Source organism: Silurus meridionalis, chromosome 15, assembly GCF_014805685.1.
Source record: "Silurus meridionalis isolate SWU-2019-XX chromosome 15, ASM1480568v1, whole genome shotgun sequence".
NCBI lineage: Eukaryota > Metazoa > Chordata > Actinopteri > Siluriformes > Siluridae > Silurus > Silurus meridionalis.
In genome coordinates this window covers 7,160,988-7,175,784 of record NC_060898.1, presented here as the reverse complement: position 1 = coordinate 7,175,784, position 14,797 = coordinate 7,160,988, and the positions used below count along the sequence as shown (strand labels likewise).

At 36.4% G+C, this 14,797-nt stretch overlaps 1 protein-coding gene across 1 annotated transcript in view; it reads right to left on the bottom strand.

Moving 5' to 3' along the window:
- Positions 1 to 5,467: 5,467 nt before the first annotated feature.
- The window catches only part of ntng2b (netrin g2b), a 73,598-nt gene continuing 64,268 nt past the window's right edge, over positions 5,468 to 14,797 (bottom strand). Inside the window, 3 exon segments of the mRNA XM_046868104.1 lie at positions 5,468 to 5,917; positions 8,175 to 8,309; positions 9,471 to 9,638. Coding sequence (XP_046724060.1) covers positions 5,565 to 5,917; positions 8,175 to 8,309; positions 9,471 to 9,638 — 656 coding nt within the window. The 3' untranslated portion in view covers positions 5,468 to 5,564.

Below are 14,797 nucleotides of genomic sequence, written 5' to 3'. Positions count from 1 at the left end.
ATTTTCTTAGTAAACCCAGTTGAGGAATGAAAACATAAAGCTACTGAAAACTTGCAGCTACATACCACAGGACCACTTTTAGTCCATAATACTCTAGCCGTTGACATCATTTGCCCATGTGCCTATATTTTGCCTGAAGCTCTCTGCTGCTTACCTGGAGGCCATTTTGCACCCCCACCCCCACCCCCCAGATATTTCCATTATACAAGTGAATAGGGAAGGCCTTATATAAATCAAGGTGATTTAAAATTGTTGTCTATCAGACCAGAAAGTGGCCAAATGGCGTTATACTCCCCTCAGAAAATTCACTATATAGCATATGAGGGCTTTACAGAAAAATCCATTTTTTACATTTGCGGCATTTAAGACTGGTCCTTGGAATAAGGTTTGCTAATTACTGAGATTAGTAGTTACTCTGCTATTCTGGGCTTAACTGATGAATTAGTTCATAGTTTACAATGTGAATGTAGGTGGGGCTTTACATCAAACCTGGAAATGTATTAGCTTCATTCTTATGTTAAGCATCATAATTTGACAAATCACAATTTGACAACAACAACAACAAAAAAACAGTCAGTACTGTAACAAAAACTGCATTACACTAAATCTGTGTCTGAGCTTTTTCCCAGTTAATCTTAGACAGTTATGCGATAATTTCATATTCATATTTCATATATGTTTTACTGTATTTCCTGTTTGCCACACAAATGTTTAGCCTGCTGATTATTATTTATTATTACCAAGAGACACTGTGCATTTCTTTGAGCTTCTGATTGGCAGTTCATGGTAAACCCCATTCTTTAAAATATTTTGAGAAGACTAAGTTTTTTTTGTTTTTTTTGTTTTTTTTTAAAAGTGAGACTTCCATTATTTAATTTCTAGTTTGCCACAGTGATTTTGAACAAACGATTCTGGTTGATTGGATGGTGTTTCTGTAACAGCAGCTCTGGCAACACGTTCACTCATAATACGTTATAGTTACTAGGTAAAAGCGCACACACAGCGTGGTGTGGGCATTCCCAAAAAAAACTAAATCCGAAAACAAAAACACAGATTGTTGTAATTGTTGACCGTTAAACGGTTATTCTTTTTCAAAGAAAATAGTTTCCAGTGTCAGTGTTTTGGGATGTTCAGAGATAAAACTTTAAGCACTGTGATTTCTTGTTAAAAATGACATAAAAAAAAAAGAAATGGTGTGGGTTAATAGAGATTAATGAAGCCAAATAATTTCACCAATATTCCACAAAAGTACATTATGTTCTAATTCTCAAATCCTCAGAGAGTCTTTGCAATGAGGTGCCATGTTGAACATCCAGAGGTCAGTATGAGAGAATTTTACTCAAAGCACCACATTTTAACGGCTCTTATACGAGATACACAAATTTGTATGGTCCTGACAAGCAGACAAAAACATAAACATGAATCGGACATGTGGCTTTGCACGGTTACACGACGTACATCTGTTATCAATTGGTGTGTACTCACATTTGTTAACAGTTATTTTGACAATAATGGCTGTATGTTGAGTTATTTTTAGAGAACAGTAAATCTATACTGCTATAAAAGCTGTACATTGACTACTCTAGAATATGACCAAGTTTAATTTTTATATGTTGTCCCTTGGAAGGTGCTAAAATAGTTGCTGAAATGTAAGGGGTATACTTACTTTTGGGAGATACTCTACATATAACTTTAAACATTTAAAACAGTGTAATGTGTCAATCTTAAACATTGCCATTGGCAGACTGCTGTGGTATAATAAGAATAAACACTTTGGCAGGTGCTATGAAATAAAGCTAATCAATAGCATCATACTGCATCACACTGCCCTGTTACTGATCATTTTCCTAAGTTATTATTACTTAAATTGAGTAGCTTTTTGACTTGAATACATCATTTAATTTAATACAAAAAAAAAGTTTTTAACCTTGTGTGCCATACAATATATTAAAAAATGTACAATATCGTGTTTGTACTGCAATGTCACTATGTTTGCCGTTTATGTTTTATATATATATATATATATATATATATATATATATATATATATATATATATATATATATATATATATACCACCTCGGTCCTGGGGGAACGTTGTATCATTTCACTGTGTACTGTACTGTATTTGGTTGGAGTGACAATAAAAGTTGTGATACTGTGATTTGTGGTGAGAGTAGGGAGCAGGTTGAGAAGAGCCTGGAGAGGTGGAGGTATGCGCTGGAGAGAAGGGGAATGAAAGTCAGTAGGAGTAAGACAGAGTACATGTGTGAATGAGAGGGAGGGCAGTGGAGTGGTGCGGTTGCAGGGTGGAGAAGGTGGAGGAGTTCAGGTACCTGGGGTCAACAGTGCAAAGTAATGGAGAGTGTGTTAGAGAAGTAAAGTGCAGGCAGGGTGGAGTGGGTGGAGAAGAGTGACAGGAGTTATTTGTGATAGTAGGGTATCTGCAAGAATGAAAGGGAAAGTTTATAGGACTGTGGTGAGACCTGTGATGTTGTATGGATTAGAGACAGTGGCACTGAGTAAAAGACAGGAGGTGGAGCTGAAGGTAGCAGAGCTGAAGATGTTAAGGTTTTCGTTGGGAGTGACGACGATGGACAGGATTAGAAATGAGTTTATTAGAGAGACAGCATGTAGGACATTTTGGTGACAAGGTGAGGGAGGCGAGATTGAGATGATTTGGACATGTGCAGAGGAGGGACATGAGTTATATTGGTAGAAGAATGAGGATGGAGCCACCAGGAAGGAGGAAAAGAGGAAGGCCAAGGAGGAGGTTCATGGATGTGTTGAGGGAAGACATGCAGGTGGTTGGTGTGAAAGAGGCAGATGTAGAGGACAGGGTGGTATGGAGACGGATGATCCGCTGTGGCGACCCCTAATGGGAGCAGCCGAAGGAAGAAGAAGAAGAAGAAGACAATAAAAGTTGACTTGAATTGTGACATAATAATCTCTCAAATGAATACAAACACAGCCAAGATTTTGTCCAAATAACAGTCATATTTACTGTAAAGTTTACAACAGTGTCAAAATCTTTCATAATGAAAGTCTCTCTGAAGCATTTAAATTAATCCTTTAATAATTATTGCATTTCTGTAGTTAATAATGTGTGCATGATTTTAAACCATGAACCCTTAGATATTTCTTTCTAGTTTGATAAATATAATTGTAATTCTTTGTTTATCATATACCTGCTTTGCTGTTATGTAGAACAGCCTTAATCTTTACATCCCTGACCCGTCACATCTCGTAGCACCTTTAATATAGTGCAAGTGTCTCTTTCTTTTGTTGTTATTTAACTTATATTGCCATTTACAATATAATCATTTCCTCACATCTTCTGGGTTTTAACATGTACATGTCTGGTCTGTTTAGAGATACAGGAAAACTAGATGCTGCATTGTGTTGAATCAGACACACATCACATGCCCTCTTTGTGTAGATGGGTTTTCAGATTTGACCCTTTCAGAGTGTCAGCACACGGTGCAACATTTGCATGTAAGAATCAGTCTGATTTTAGAAAAGAGAATAAAGACTTTTCACTGCAGGAGCCAGGAGAATAAATGTGCTGTCATTTTTTGAAGGCAGACTGGCGAGGGAAGTTTACTGTTTACTACTCTTTGATTATGTTTCACTTCTCTTTAAGTTGGAGCCCGTAGTCTGATCTGATGTGGTTAAGGAGATTTAGTCCAGATTTAGATCGGATTAGTTGCTGCAGTCAGACTTCTACCACTTCTAAGTCTGATGTAACTACATTAGCATTAACTTTATTTCCCATAATTTACCCCATATATACAGTATGTGTGTATATATATATATATATATATATATATATATATATATATATATATATATATATATATATATATAATGGTATTTAAAAGAATATATAATCTATATTAATATTAAATTATTAATATAATATATAATCACACTGTGTGGTGACAGGCCAGATTCCCTTCTGGTTCCTCTCAAAGTTTCTTCCTTATTTAGCCTCAGGAAATGTTTCTTTTTACCTTCACCCCTGGCTTGCTCTTTAGGGATATATATATTACTTGAAAATGTATATCCAGAATCTGTGTATTTCTATAAATCTACTTTGTGACAATGTCAATTATTAAAAATGCTAAATGAAAATAATTAATTGAATTTGCTAAGAAATACTGCTAAATGTGAAAAAAATGTGTATGTGATTGTATGTGCTATAGATCACTGACCTCAGCCCTATTGAACAACTTTAGGATGAATTGGAACTTTGAGTGCACCCCAGGCCTCCTCACCCTACATCAGTACCTGACTTTACTAACACCATTGTAGCTAAATTAATGCAAATGTTTACACCCACATACCAACATCTAGTGGACCATTTTCCCAGAAGGTTTTTTTTTAAACAGCAAAGAGGGACTAAATGTAGAATTATAAGTTTAAAAAGCATAAACTTTTGTCTATTTGTAATAAGCACTTATCCTCAGTTAAATTGTATGTAATGACGTCTGTAACAAACATTTTGTGAAAATCAGTTGAACGGATCAAACTGATTTGCATCTGAAATGAATCAGGGTAGACCAGCTTACTGCCTATGCACGTTGACTTTTGAGTGACTTTTGAAAGTAGGTAACACAAAGAAATTGCAAATGCTGCATCTAAATTTCCTATATCCTAAATTTGGGTTAAATCATCATCGCATTGTTTTTGAATTATTCATAAATATATAATATGTTTTTTCTGTAGAGTTAATTATAAACTCTGCTCATGAACCTGTTTCTCTATTATACAGAATAGACGTTTGTAATAAATCAGCATGTAACGTTTATATTGTAACGTTCACTGCAAAAAAAAAAAATAATAATAATCCTATTGTAGCCTGACTACAGGTCAGCTCAGGTGTATAGCTTTATGTATAGCTTTAAATACAAACAAAAATAATCTGTACCAAAATATCTGAATGTGATATGTTAGCAAAATCATTGCTTTTTTTCCGTCGACCTTCTGGGTGTTGAAGTTTATACTGTGCATCTCGAATACAGTGTTCCTCTAACATACAGTGGTGATATTCCTAATCAGAATAGTAAATACGCCCTTATACGGTTCTGAGCTTGCAAATACTAGATTATTACTATTTCTATCCGATTTTAGTGTTTAACCGAGAGTTCAATACATACAGCAGTAGAGCAGGGTAATAAAAAGGTGGAGCCTCTCTTGCTCGTCCAATCAGAGTGATCAATTGGACTTCCCTGTTGGAATTGTATTCTTCCCGGTACTATAAAAATCCTTTTTTTCTCTAAAGCATTGATCGGTATTGGGTCTAAACTGTTCATATTTGTTATTGTTATAATGATATTTGTATAGTGTATGTGTGTGTGTATATATATATATATATATATATATATATATATATATATATATATATATATATATATATATATATATATATATATATGATACATGTATATATGATACATGTATATGTTATTTCTTTTGGGGCCATGGTATTTCTTTTGTGAAAAAAAAAAGACCCCAAACAAAATTACAAATCTCTAATTTTTAGTCATTTCTCTTCCCTATTTCTATGTCCAGGAAGTCCTAAGTTCCTTGAGGGTGCGCAGCAGAGTAATGACCAGTGCTCCATCACAGGTGTGTGTTGGTGTGTGTGACGGTGGGAGAAAGACGTGCACTGTTTCAGGACGCATGACTGCAGAACTCAGCAGGAGGGTGAGGAGCGGGCACAGCAACAGCAGTGCCAGGTTCAGAGCAGGCACAGAGGCGGCATTGTGGTCGCCGTGGTTGCACTTCTTCCCGTCTTCACAGCGTGAGTGTTGGCATAGGACCCCTTTAAATTCATGCGCGCAGATGCATCGCTGGTTCTGGTGGCATGTGCCACCGTTCTGGCACATCAGCAGCTCCTCGTCACACACGTTTGCTATGAAGAGAGAAATGCAGGTTCACTTTTGTGCAAACTCATTTAATCGCTGCTAGGCTTAGTCCTAGTGCGGTGGGTTGGGGTTACTGTACTGTGTTTCCATCTACTAACCGATTGACACTAATTGACTATTTTGTCTCAGTGATTTATTTGGTTAGTTTTGTCTACATTGAAGCCACTTGATAATGATTTATTTCGGATTTATGCCGATATATAGGAAACTCTATGGGTTCACAATCTTTTAAACATCAATGTAAGGTGTTTTATTACACCTGTTGGATTGATATACCATGTTGACCAGCCCCTGACCATTATTACACACATCAAAACAATTTTTTCCAATCAAAAACAGCCTGAAATCGTGGATACCCACACATCAGCGGTGAAAGCAATCCAACAACTTGGAATGTGCAACCTGCTCTTCACATGGCAGCATTATTTCAGTTAGTGGATCCCTAGAATTAACTTAGTGAACATAATGTGACCTTTAAACCAGTGCTAAGGTGCTAATGTTAGCTAACTTAAATGTTTTAAATATTCAGTGCCTTGTCATGCAGTTTCATGAAGTATTAAGAGCATTCTCACTGGCAGTTTATGAATGCTTATAACTATCATGAAACCTTTATGGCATGGTAATGTCTGTGACATGATTCATGGGGCCAAGTAATCATAACTTAATAATTGCTTCGAATCTGAAGTGCTGATGAATGAAAAAAAAAATTGTTTTAGAAAGGGTAAAAAACAAGTTCACTTAAGGTTGAACATAACACAGCTATATGTTATAGGCACTTACAGCTCCCACAGGAGCGAACTGGATTATTACATACACACCTCCGACAAACACAAAAACACTCTTTGAAGATCACACATCTATATTTCATGGTGGTGATGACCAAATCCAGCATTATGGAGTTACAGCTATGACTACAAGAGATATTCATGGTGATCTGCCTTTTTACTCATCTTAATGCATTACACCTAGTCGGACTAGGTGCTATTTTGTTTAATTGATGATGCAATGAGCAGCCGATGTTTGTTTTATATCACACTGAACAATAATGCGAGGTAGAACATCCCACTTTCTAATTCTATTAGTTTCAGAATTATATAAAGACAATGACCATACTTCCTCTAAACAGCTGTTTGTTTTTGCACTCACATTTTTGCATTGTTAGCGTGTTTATACAGTGTTTGTTGTCCCATGGTTGTTATCTGTCTGTGCTTGCCATTGTAACCTAGAGCTCCTCACTTACGTTTAACTCCTGCTTTTTTTTTTTATATGATAGTAGGGGGAATATCAGAGGTAATAGTTTTACCTACATGCTGTGTAGATCTATACATCTTTGTAGATCCCTACAATCATGAACATTCCCATGGGAGCAATAAAGCATCCCAATAAAAGAAAAATGGACCAAAACATTCCCTAGTGGTTTCAAGTGAGAGAGTGGGATTTTATTATGTGATTACCTAAGTAAAGTGTGACATTATTAAAGAAGGGACAGAGGCAAGAAGGTCAGGCTTTTATAATTAACTGCTACTATAGAATTACAATCGATTTGTCAGTAAAGGGCAGTAAATAAGTTGCTGAAAAAGCACAACTCTCAAAATACCTAATACAAAATAAACGTGTTGCATTGTACAATACTTCATAAGAGAATCCACACAGGAATCCTCTTATTCTCTTCTTTTGCTAGCAGTAAGCAGTTCTGGCCTTAAGCCTTTTTTGATCTTACAGCCTCAGTTCCTTTAAGCAGCTAGGGAGATGGGTACATATTTGATCATTAACCTACAAACAAAAGCTTCTGTGAATTCATAAATCCCTACATTGTTACACTTCTATAGTACATTTAATAACTTGTGATAACTTTGTGTTTTTTTTTGGGAGGGGGCTATATAGGGAGTACTCTGTAGTTTATGCCCATAATGGACCCATGAAAAGATAAAAAGATGCACATAATAAGGGACAAACTTTGGAAAGTGCAAACCAGTTTGTGTTGCCCGACACAATGCTTTTGATTCTTTATTTATTTTTAATACATGTGAAATTTTATTTTGATAATAAGGGAAGTGGAAACTTTGTCATTAAGTTCCATGCTTGAAAAGCATTGGATCTTGAATCCAGAGGGTTAAAATCCCATTCCTGGGCCCCTGAGAAAGTCCCTTAACCCCATAGCTGCTCAGTTGTATGAATGAGATAATTGTCAGTCGCTCTGGATGCGTTTGCAAAATGCAATAAATGTAAATGTGTTGCACTCACGTTGGCAGCCCTGCTTCCAGTAGTAACCGGGCAAACATTCGTCACACTTGGTGCCCGTCGTGCCTTCTTTACACTGGCAGTATCCAGTTCCATTACAGCGGTCGTGTACTGAACCCATCTGGTTACAACCACACTCTATAGAAAAAAACACAATCAACAGAGAAAGGATCAAGTGGTTAATTGTTATTTAAAAAACTAAATAAGATGGTCTAACTGTAACCAACATTAAAGCGATCAAGAAAGTTGATTGGATGATGTAAATTACATTTATAGCTGAACTGTATTATTAATGATCACACCAATGCACTGAGCATCACTTTCCTTCACAATCCACATTAATGCTGTTACTGGTCTCTAATGGCTTTCTACATGCTGCAGCATATGAACCAGAGCTACTCCCCTTCCTTAGACATGCAAAAAGCTTACAGTGCCTTCACTAATATTGACAAAAAGGTTTTGCTAATTTTGTTTTAGCCACGTCTTATTTTGTGGAGCTCAACAATTACATCACAACTCTATTTTTTGGTCTTACCCATTGTGATTGACGAATAGGGGAAATACATTTTGTGTTACCTCATATTTATACATATATTCATATTTATATAAGTCATGGCTGAACAAGTTCCTGTTCCTAGACACTAGACACCCAGGTATGGTAAAAAAAAATAAAAATAAAAAAGTAAAATATAAATGGAAAAATAAAAATATTTTATTCATGAATTCATGAGTGCAAAAGAAGTATATATATATATATATATATATATATATATATATATATATATATATATATATATATATATATATATATATATATACTTTACTGTGTTTTAAATCATACCCCCAGTATACTCTGTATAATCCAAGAGTCTGTATAATCACATAATACTCTGTAATATGCTTAACTATAATGGTTGTGTATGTTTGTGAGAGAAATAGTATAGAGAGATACGGAGACAGAAAGAAGAATATCTTTACTAAAAAATAATAAGCCTGAGTTAGGTCCTGTTCTCTGCAGGTTTTTCTTTCTGCACCTCCCCTATTGGGAAGTTCAATAAACATTTTGTAGGTTTTTATTAGTTGCTTTTTCTGTTAAAATCAATCATTGTACGATTGAACAAAAACAGTTTTATTTGCCTTAAATCCATCTTCATTCTACATGGAATTTTCTTAAGTAAAAGAAGAATATATATAAAAAAACTAATAAAAATTGAAAGATTCCATATCATTTGTATTTCAAAACTGACCACTTATATGCCTTTAAATCATAAATCCTATACCACACTATGCTTTACTGACCCACACACACACTCTCGTCATCCAGTTCAACTGAGGAGTTCCTGTAGTAGCCCATGCGGCAGTGCTGGCAGTTTTGGCCACGTGTGTTGTGCTTGCAGCTCACACACGTTACGATGTTCAGGTAGTCGATATAACTGCAGCGGTTAGAGTGGCCATGACACTCACAGTCTGAGAAGAAGAGAGAAAGAGAATTAATCGAAAGTTTAAACTCAGGTGGCCAGCATGAAATTTAAAGTAGGAGTGAAAACAAATTTGCTGATGAAGGGGGGGATGGGGTGAAAAGGAATTAAAAAGTGGGGAAAAAAGGATCTGTAAATTGAATACGGTGTTGTGCTGACAATGCAATATTTCACTTAATCAGTGGAGAGCCTTACTCATTCAATATGTGTGTGCGTGTGTGTTGAGCTTTTTGGAGCATGTGATGAAAGTGATTTCCAAGCTTTAGTTAAAAGCTTAGGTCTTGATCTTTCCTTTCGCTTCATCTTCTCTTGTTTCACTCTCTTATTCTCTTTGATGGGAAAAAAAACTAAGGGGGTCTCTAAGGGAGGAATTGATTCTAGATTCACAGATTGGAATCTGCTGACTAGAGTGAATGTCTAATGTCACCTGCATTGGTGGGTTTAGTGAAGTGAAGCAGAAGTTGTGTGTCGAATGTGCACTTGTAGGTGTGTGTGTGTGTTTAAGAGTATCGGAATAATGTAAGAGAGAGTATCTAAATATTGTACAGGCAGTCGCAGTTGCTACATAAGTCAATTTATGGACCTTTAATCCAACTGCATGTATGCAGAAACCCCTATAAGCATTAGGAGAATACTGCTCACCAAATTAGCTGGACCTGTACAGAGATGTCAGTTTTTTCCCCAATGAGTACCAAGGACCATAAGTGGTGGTCTTATTACTTAGTGAGTTACTTTGTGTACAATCATCAACAAAGTCTTAACAGTTTTAAGTACTGCTACCTCTACAACTACTACTATTACTACTAGTGCTATCTACTGTTACTACTACTACTACTGTACTATCACTACTTTAACTACTGCTTATACTGCTACTGCTTGTACTATTACTATTACTAATACTATTACTGCTATCACTACTGTTACTACTACTACTTTTACTACTGTTATTACTACTACTACTATTACTACTGTTATTACTACTACTACTATTACTACTGTTATTACTACTACTACTATTACTACTATTACTACTGTTATTACTACTACTACTATTACAACTGTTATTACTGCTTATACTGCTACTGCTACTACTATTCCTATTACTACTACTACAATATCTACTACTATTACTACTGTCACCTTTATCGTAATTTCCGGACTATTGAGCGCACCCAAATATAAGCCACACCCACTGAATTTGACAAAGATTTTTATTTTGAATATAAATACGCCGCACCTGTCTATAAGCCGCAGGTTACATTGAAACTAATGAACTTTACACAGGCTTTAACGAAAGACAGTGTTTGTTACACGGCTTGTATCTAAACTGTAGCCTACCAAGAAACTCATTGTTCACTGTCTTCTTCCTTTCACAACAATTTCTCTTGAGAGTTTATCTTTTCCCATGATCGTGCATTTAAAAATCACTATTGGTGAATCTTTTCTCCCGATGCCGTGCAGCTCAGAACAAAGGTGAAGTGCGTTTTTTCATGCCCGGTTGTTTTCAGTGTGACGAATGATTCACATTTCCTGTAGACAGTGCGAGTGAGCTTCAGGTCAAACGTCAGAGGAACATCATCCATATTTATGATGTGGTGCGGCCCGATTCAGTGGGAGCGCATCTGATTTAATATAAAGAGTTTCATTGGTTCACCTGAACCCGTTCAGCAATTTCATTGGTCTAATGTTATGGGGCTCAGTTTTTTGGCTTGAAGTTTGTGAAACCTGGAAAAACCCAGGAAAAATCCATAAATTAGCCGCTTCGTTGTTTAAGCCGCGGGGTTCAAAGAGTGGAAAAAAAGTAGCGGCTTATAGTCCGGAAAATACGGTACTCTTACTACTTCTACCACCACTAATGTTTTTACTGCCACTACCCTTTATACTACTACTGCTACTACTACTACAGTACTTCTAACACCACTACCACCACTAATGTTTCTACTGCCACTAGCACTTATACCACTAATACTGCAGCTACAACTACTACCACAATTAAACAGTAAACAGTATAGAATCTGCTACATTTTTCTTAAGGGAAAAAAAGGAGAATTGTGTCTTTGTGCCAAGTTCCACAAGACAACATTTTAATCACCCCACAATATCGGATACAATACTGTTGCATTAGATTTCACCTTAAAAGCACATATACATTAATCATAACATGATGGATAGTGTGAGTATATTATTAAACTTTTGTTTGTTTAACCATTATGAAATATATTTCAAACTTGAATCTTCTTTTAAAGGAGATGGATTAATAAATGTGTGGAATAGGCCTATTAGTTATTTTTAAAACGTAATAATTAAATACATACAGTTCAGTTGCATAAACATTCAGTATGACTGATAGGAGCAAAGTGATATAAATGCAATAAATAGAGGCTTAAAAAGAACACTGGCAAAAAACAATATGGTGGTATACAAAAAGCATTTTTTCTTCATAAATGTTTCATAAAGTATCAAAGTTTTAGTAATTTAGTATTTTCATTTTGGGGAAACATTTACTTTTACTCCACTACATTTAAAAAAAAAAACATGCAGTTCCTCACTACATTGAAGTAAATACATATAATGTCTTAAATGAAAACCTGTGGTGAGACCACAACCGTGACCCCACAGTTCTTATGCCTGTTACAATAGAAAACGTTAAAAAGACAAGAATGAGCAGGAGAATGGAACAATATATTGCATAAATTAATTAATCTTATTTTATTGTAGTGTGTTCTAAAATCTTTTATTTTTAACAAAGAACGTAACTTGCGAAACATAATCTGTATAAACAACATTGCAGTTATATAACAATATGAGTGTTACATAAAATGCAATATTCTTAAATGTAAATATAACCCATACTGACAAAAGTTTGTGGACACCTGTCCATAAGATTTGTATGTGATTTTTAAACATCCCCTTAGACATTTAGTGGCCATTTCTGTTATGATGTTCCACTTTAGTTGTGGAGATTTTGTGCTCATTCAGCCAAAGGCTTTAGGAAAGTCAAGTATTCATGTAAGGTGAGGAGGCCTGGGATGCAATCAGTGTTCCAATTCATCCCAAAGGGTTGAGGTTTAAAACTCTATTGCAGGACACACAAGATCTTCCACTTAAAGCCATATAAACCATATCTTCATGAAGCTGGCTTTATGAACAGGGGCAATGTCAAGCTGAAACAGGTTTGGGTCTCCTAGTTCAAGTGAAGGGAAAATGTAAGGTACTACACGAGTGTGTGCTTCCAAGGTTGTTGTAACAGTTTTGTGAAGAACCTATGGCTGGAAAAGCCACGTGTCCTAATACTTTTGTACATATAGTGTAGCTTACAACCAGACCCTGCTGGTGCAACTAGTAACAATTCAACAAAAAAATTATTCCATGTGTGATATTTTTCTAAAATATTCAGTCTGGAAATGTAAAATATTCTATCTCTAGGAAGCTATCCTAATACTATTACTATAATTCTACCATCCATCCATCCATCCATCCATCCATCCATCTAACCTTCCTCACCTTTAAAGTCATCATATATCATGCCCTTAAGCCTCTTAGGCTGAGTTCCTCCAGACAGCAGAAGATTCAGTAGAGCTTTAAAGATAAAAACAGCTTTTAATCCACATGGATGCACTAAACTCTAGTCTCCAGTGTAATAATGGATGAAGGAAACACTATCTCTACCTGGCCCTTTGTTACCTTTTTTATGCTCATGATCTCTGTCTTCCCTTTCAGGTGTTCTTTTCCTTTCCTCTGTTCTTTTAGAATGATGACTTCCCCCATGCTCGTTTTCCAACAAGCTCTCTCCTTCTTCTTCGTTGAAGTGATGATTTCCCTTTCCTTCTTTGTCTTCTCTATAGTGATGTCTTTCCGCACTGTCTTTTTCAGAGAGTTTGTCTCTTTTTCTATCTTCGTTAGAGTGATGTCTCGCATGTTCCCTGTTAGCGTAAATGCTCCGAGGTTCTTCACCCTCTAAGTGATGGCTTTCACCATGGCGTTTTTCAGAAGCTATCTCTCTTTCTTTGTCTTCTACAGAGTGCTGTTCACTCCAGTGCTCTTTATCAGAAGGTGTCTTGCTGTGCTCATCTGCTTCAGAGAGATGTTTACCCCCATGATGTCTCTTTTCTTCTACTTTAGAATGATGTCTTCTCTTATGATGTTTTTCCACTTCTTCATAGTGATGGCTTCCTCCATGGAATTTTTCCACTTCTCCCTCATAATGATGACTTCCTCCATGCTCTCTTTTCATGTCTTCTAGAGAGTGATGGCTTCCCCCATGCTCTCTTTCTGATTTTTCATCCGAGTGATGCCTTCCTCCTTTTTGTCTTTCCATTTCTCCTTCAGAGTGATGTCTTCCCCAATGCTGTCTTTCTATTTCTCCTTCGAAGTTATTTTCCCCATGGTCTTTTTCTACTTCTTTAGAGGGATGTTTTGCTCCATGGTGTCTTTCTATTTCTCCTCTAGAGTGATGTCTTCTCCCATGTTCTCTTTCCACTTCTTCTTCAGAATGATGTTTTCCCCCATGTTGTTTTTCCATGTCTCCTTCAGAGTAATGTCTTCCCCATGTTCTCTTTCCACTTCTTCAGAGTGATGTCTTCCCCCATGTTCTCTTTCCACTTCTTCAGAGTGATGTCTTCCCCCATGTTCTCTTTCCACTTCTTCTTCAGAGTGATGTATTCCCCCATGTTCTCTTTCCACTTCTTCTTCAGAGTAATGTCTTCCCCCATGTTCTCTTTCCACTTCTTCCTCAGAGTAATGTCTTCCCCCATGTTCTCTTTCCACTTCTTTCTCAGAGTAATGTCTTCCCCCATGTTCTCTTTCCACTACTTCTTCAGAGTGATGTATTCCCCCAAGTTCTCTTTCCACTTCTCCTTCAGAGTGATGTCTTCCCCCATGTTCTCTTTCCACTACTTCTTCAGAGTGATGTATTCCCCCAAGTTCTCTTTCCACTTCTCCTTCAGAGTGATGTATTCCCCCATGTTCTCTTTCCACTTCTCCTTCAGAGTGATGTATTCCCCCATGTTCTCTTTCCACTTCTCCTTCAGAGTGATGGCGTTCCCTATGGTGTCTTTCAAATTCTTCTTCAAAGTGATGACTTTCCCGAGGGTCTTTTTCCACTTCTCCTTCAGAGTGATGTATTCCCCCATGTTCTCTTTCCACTTC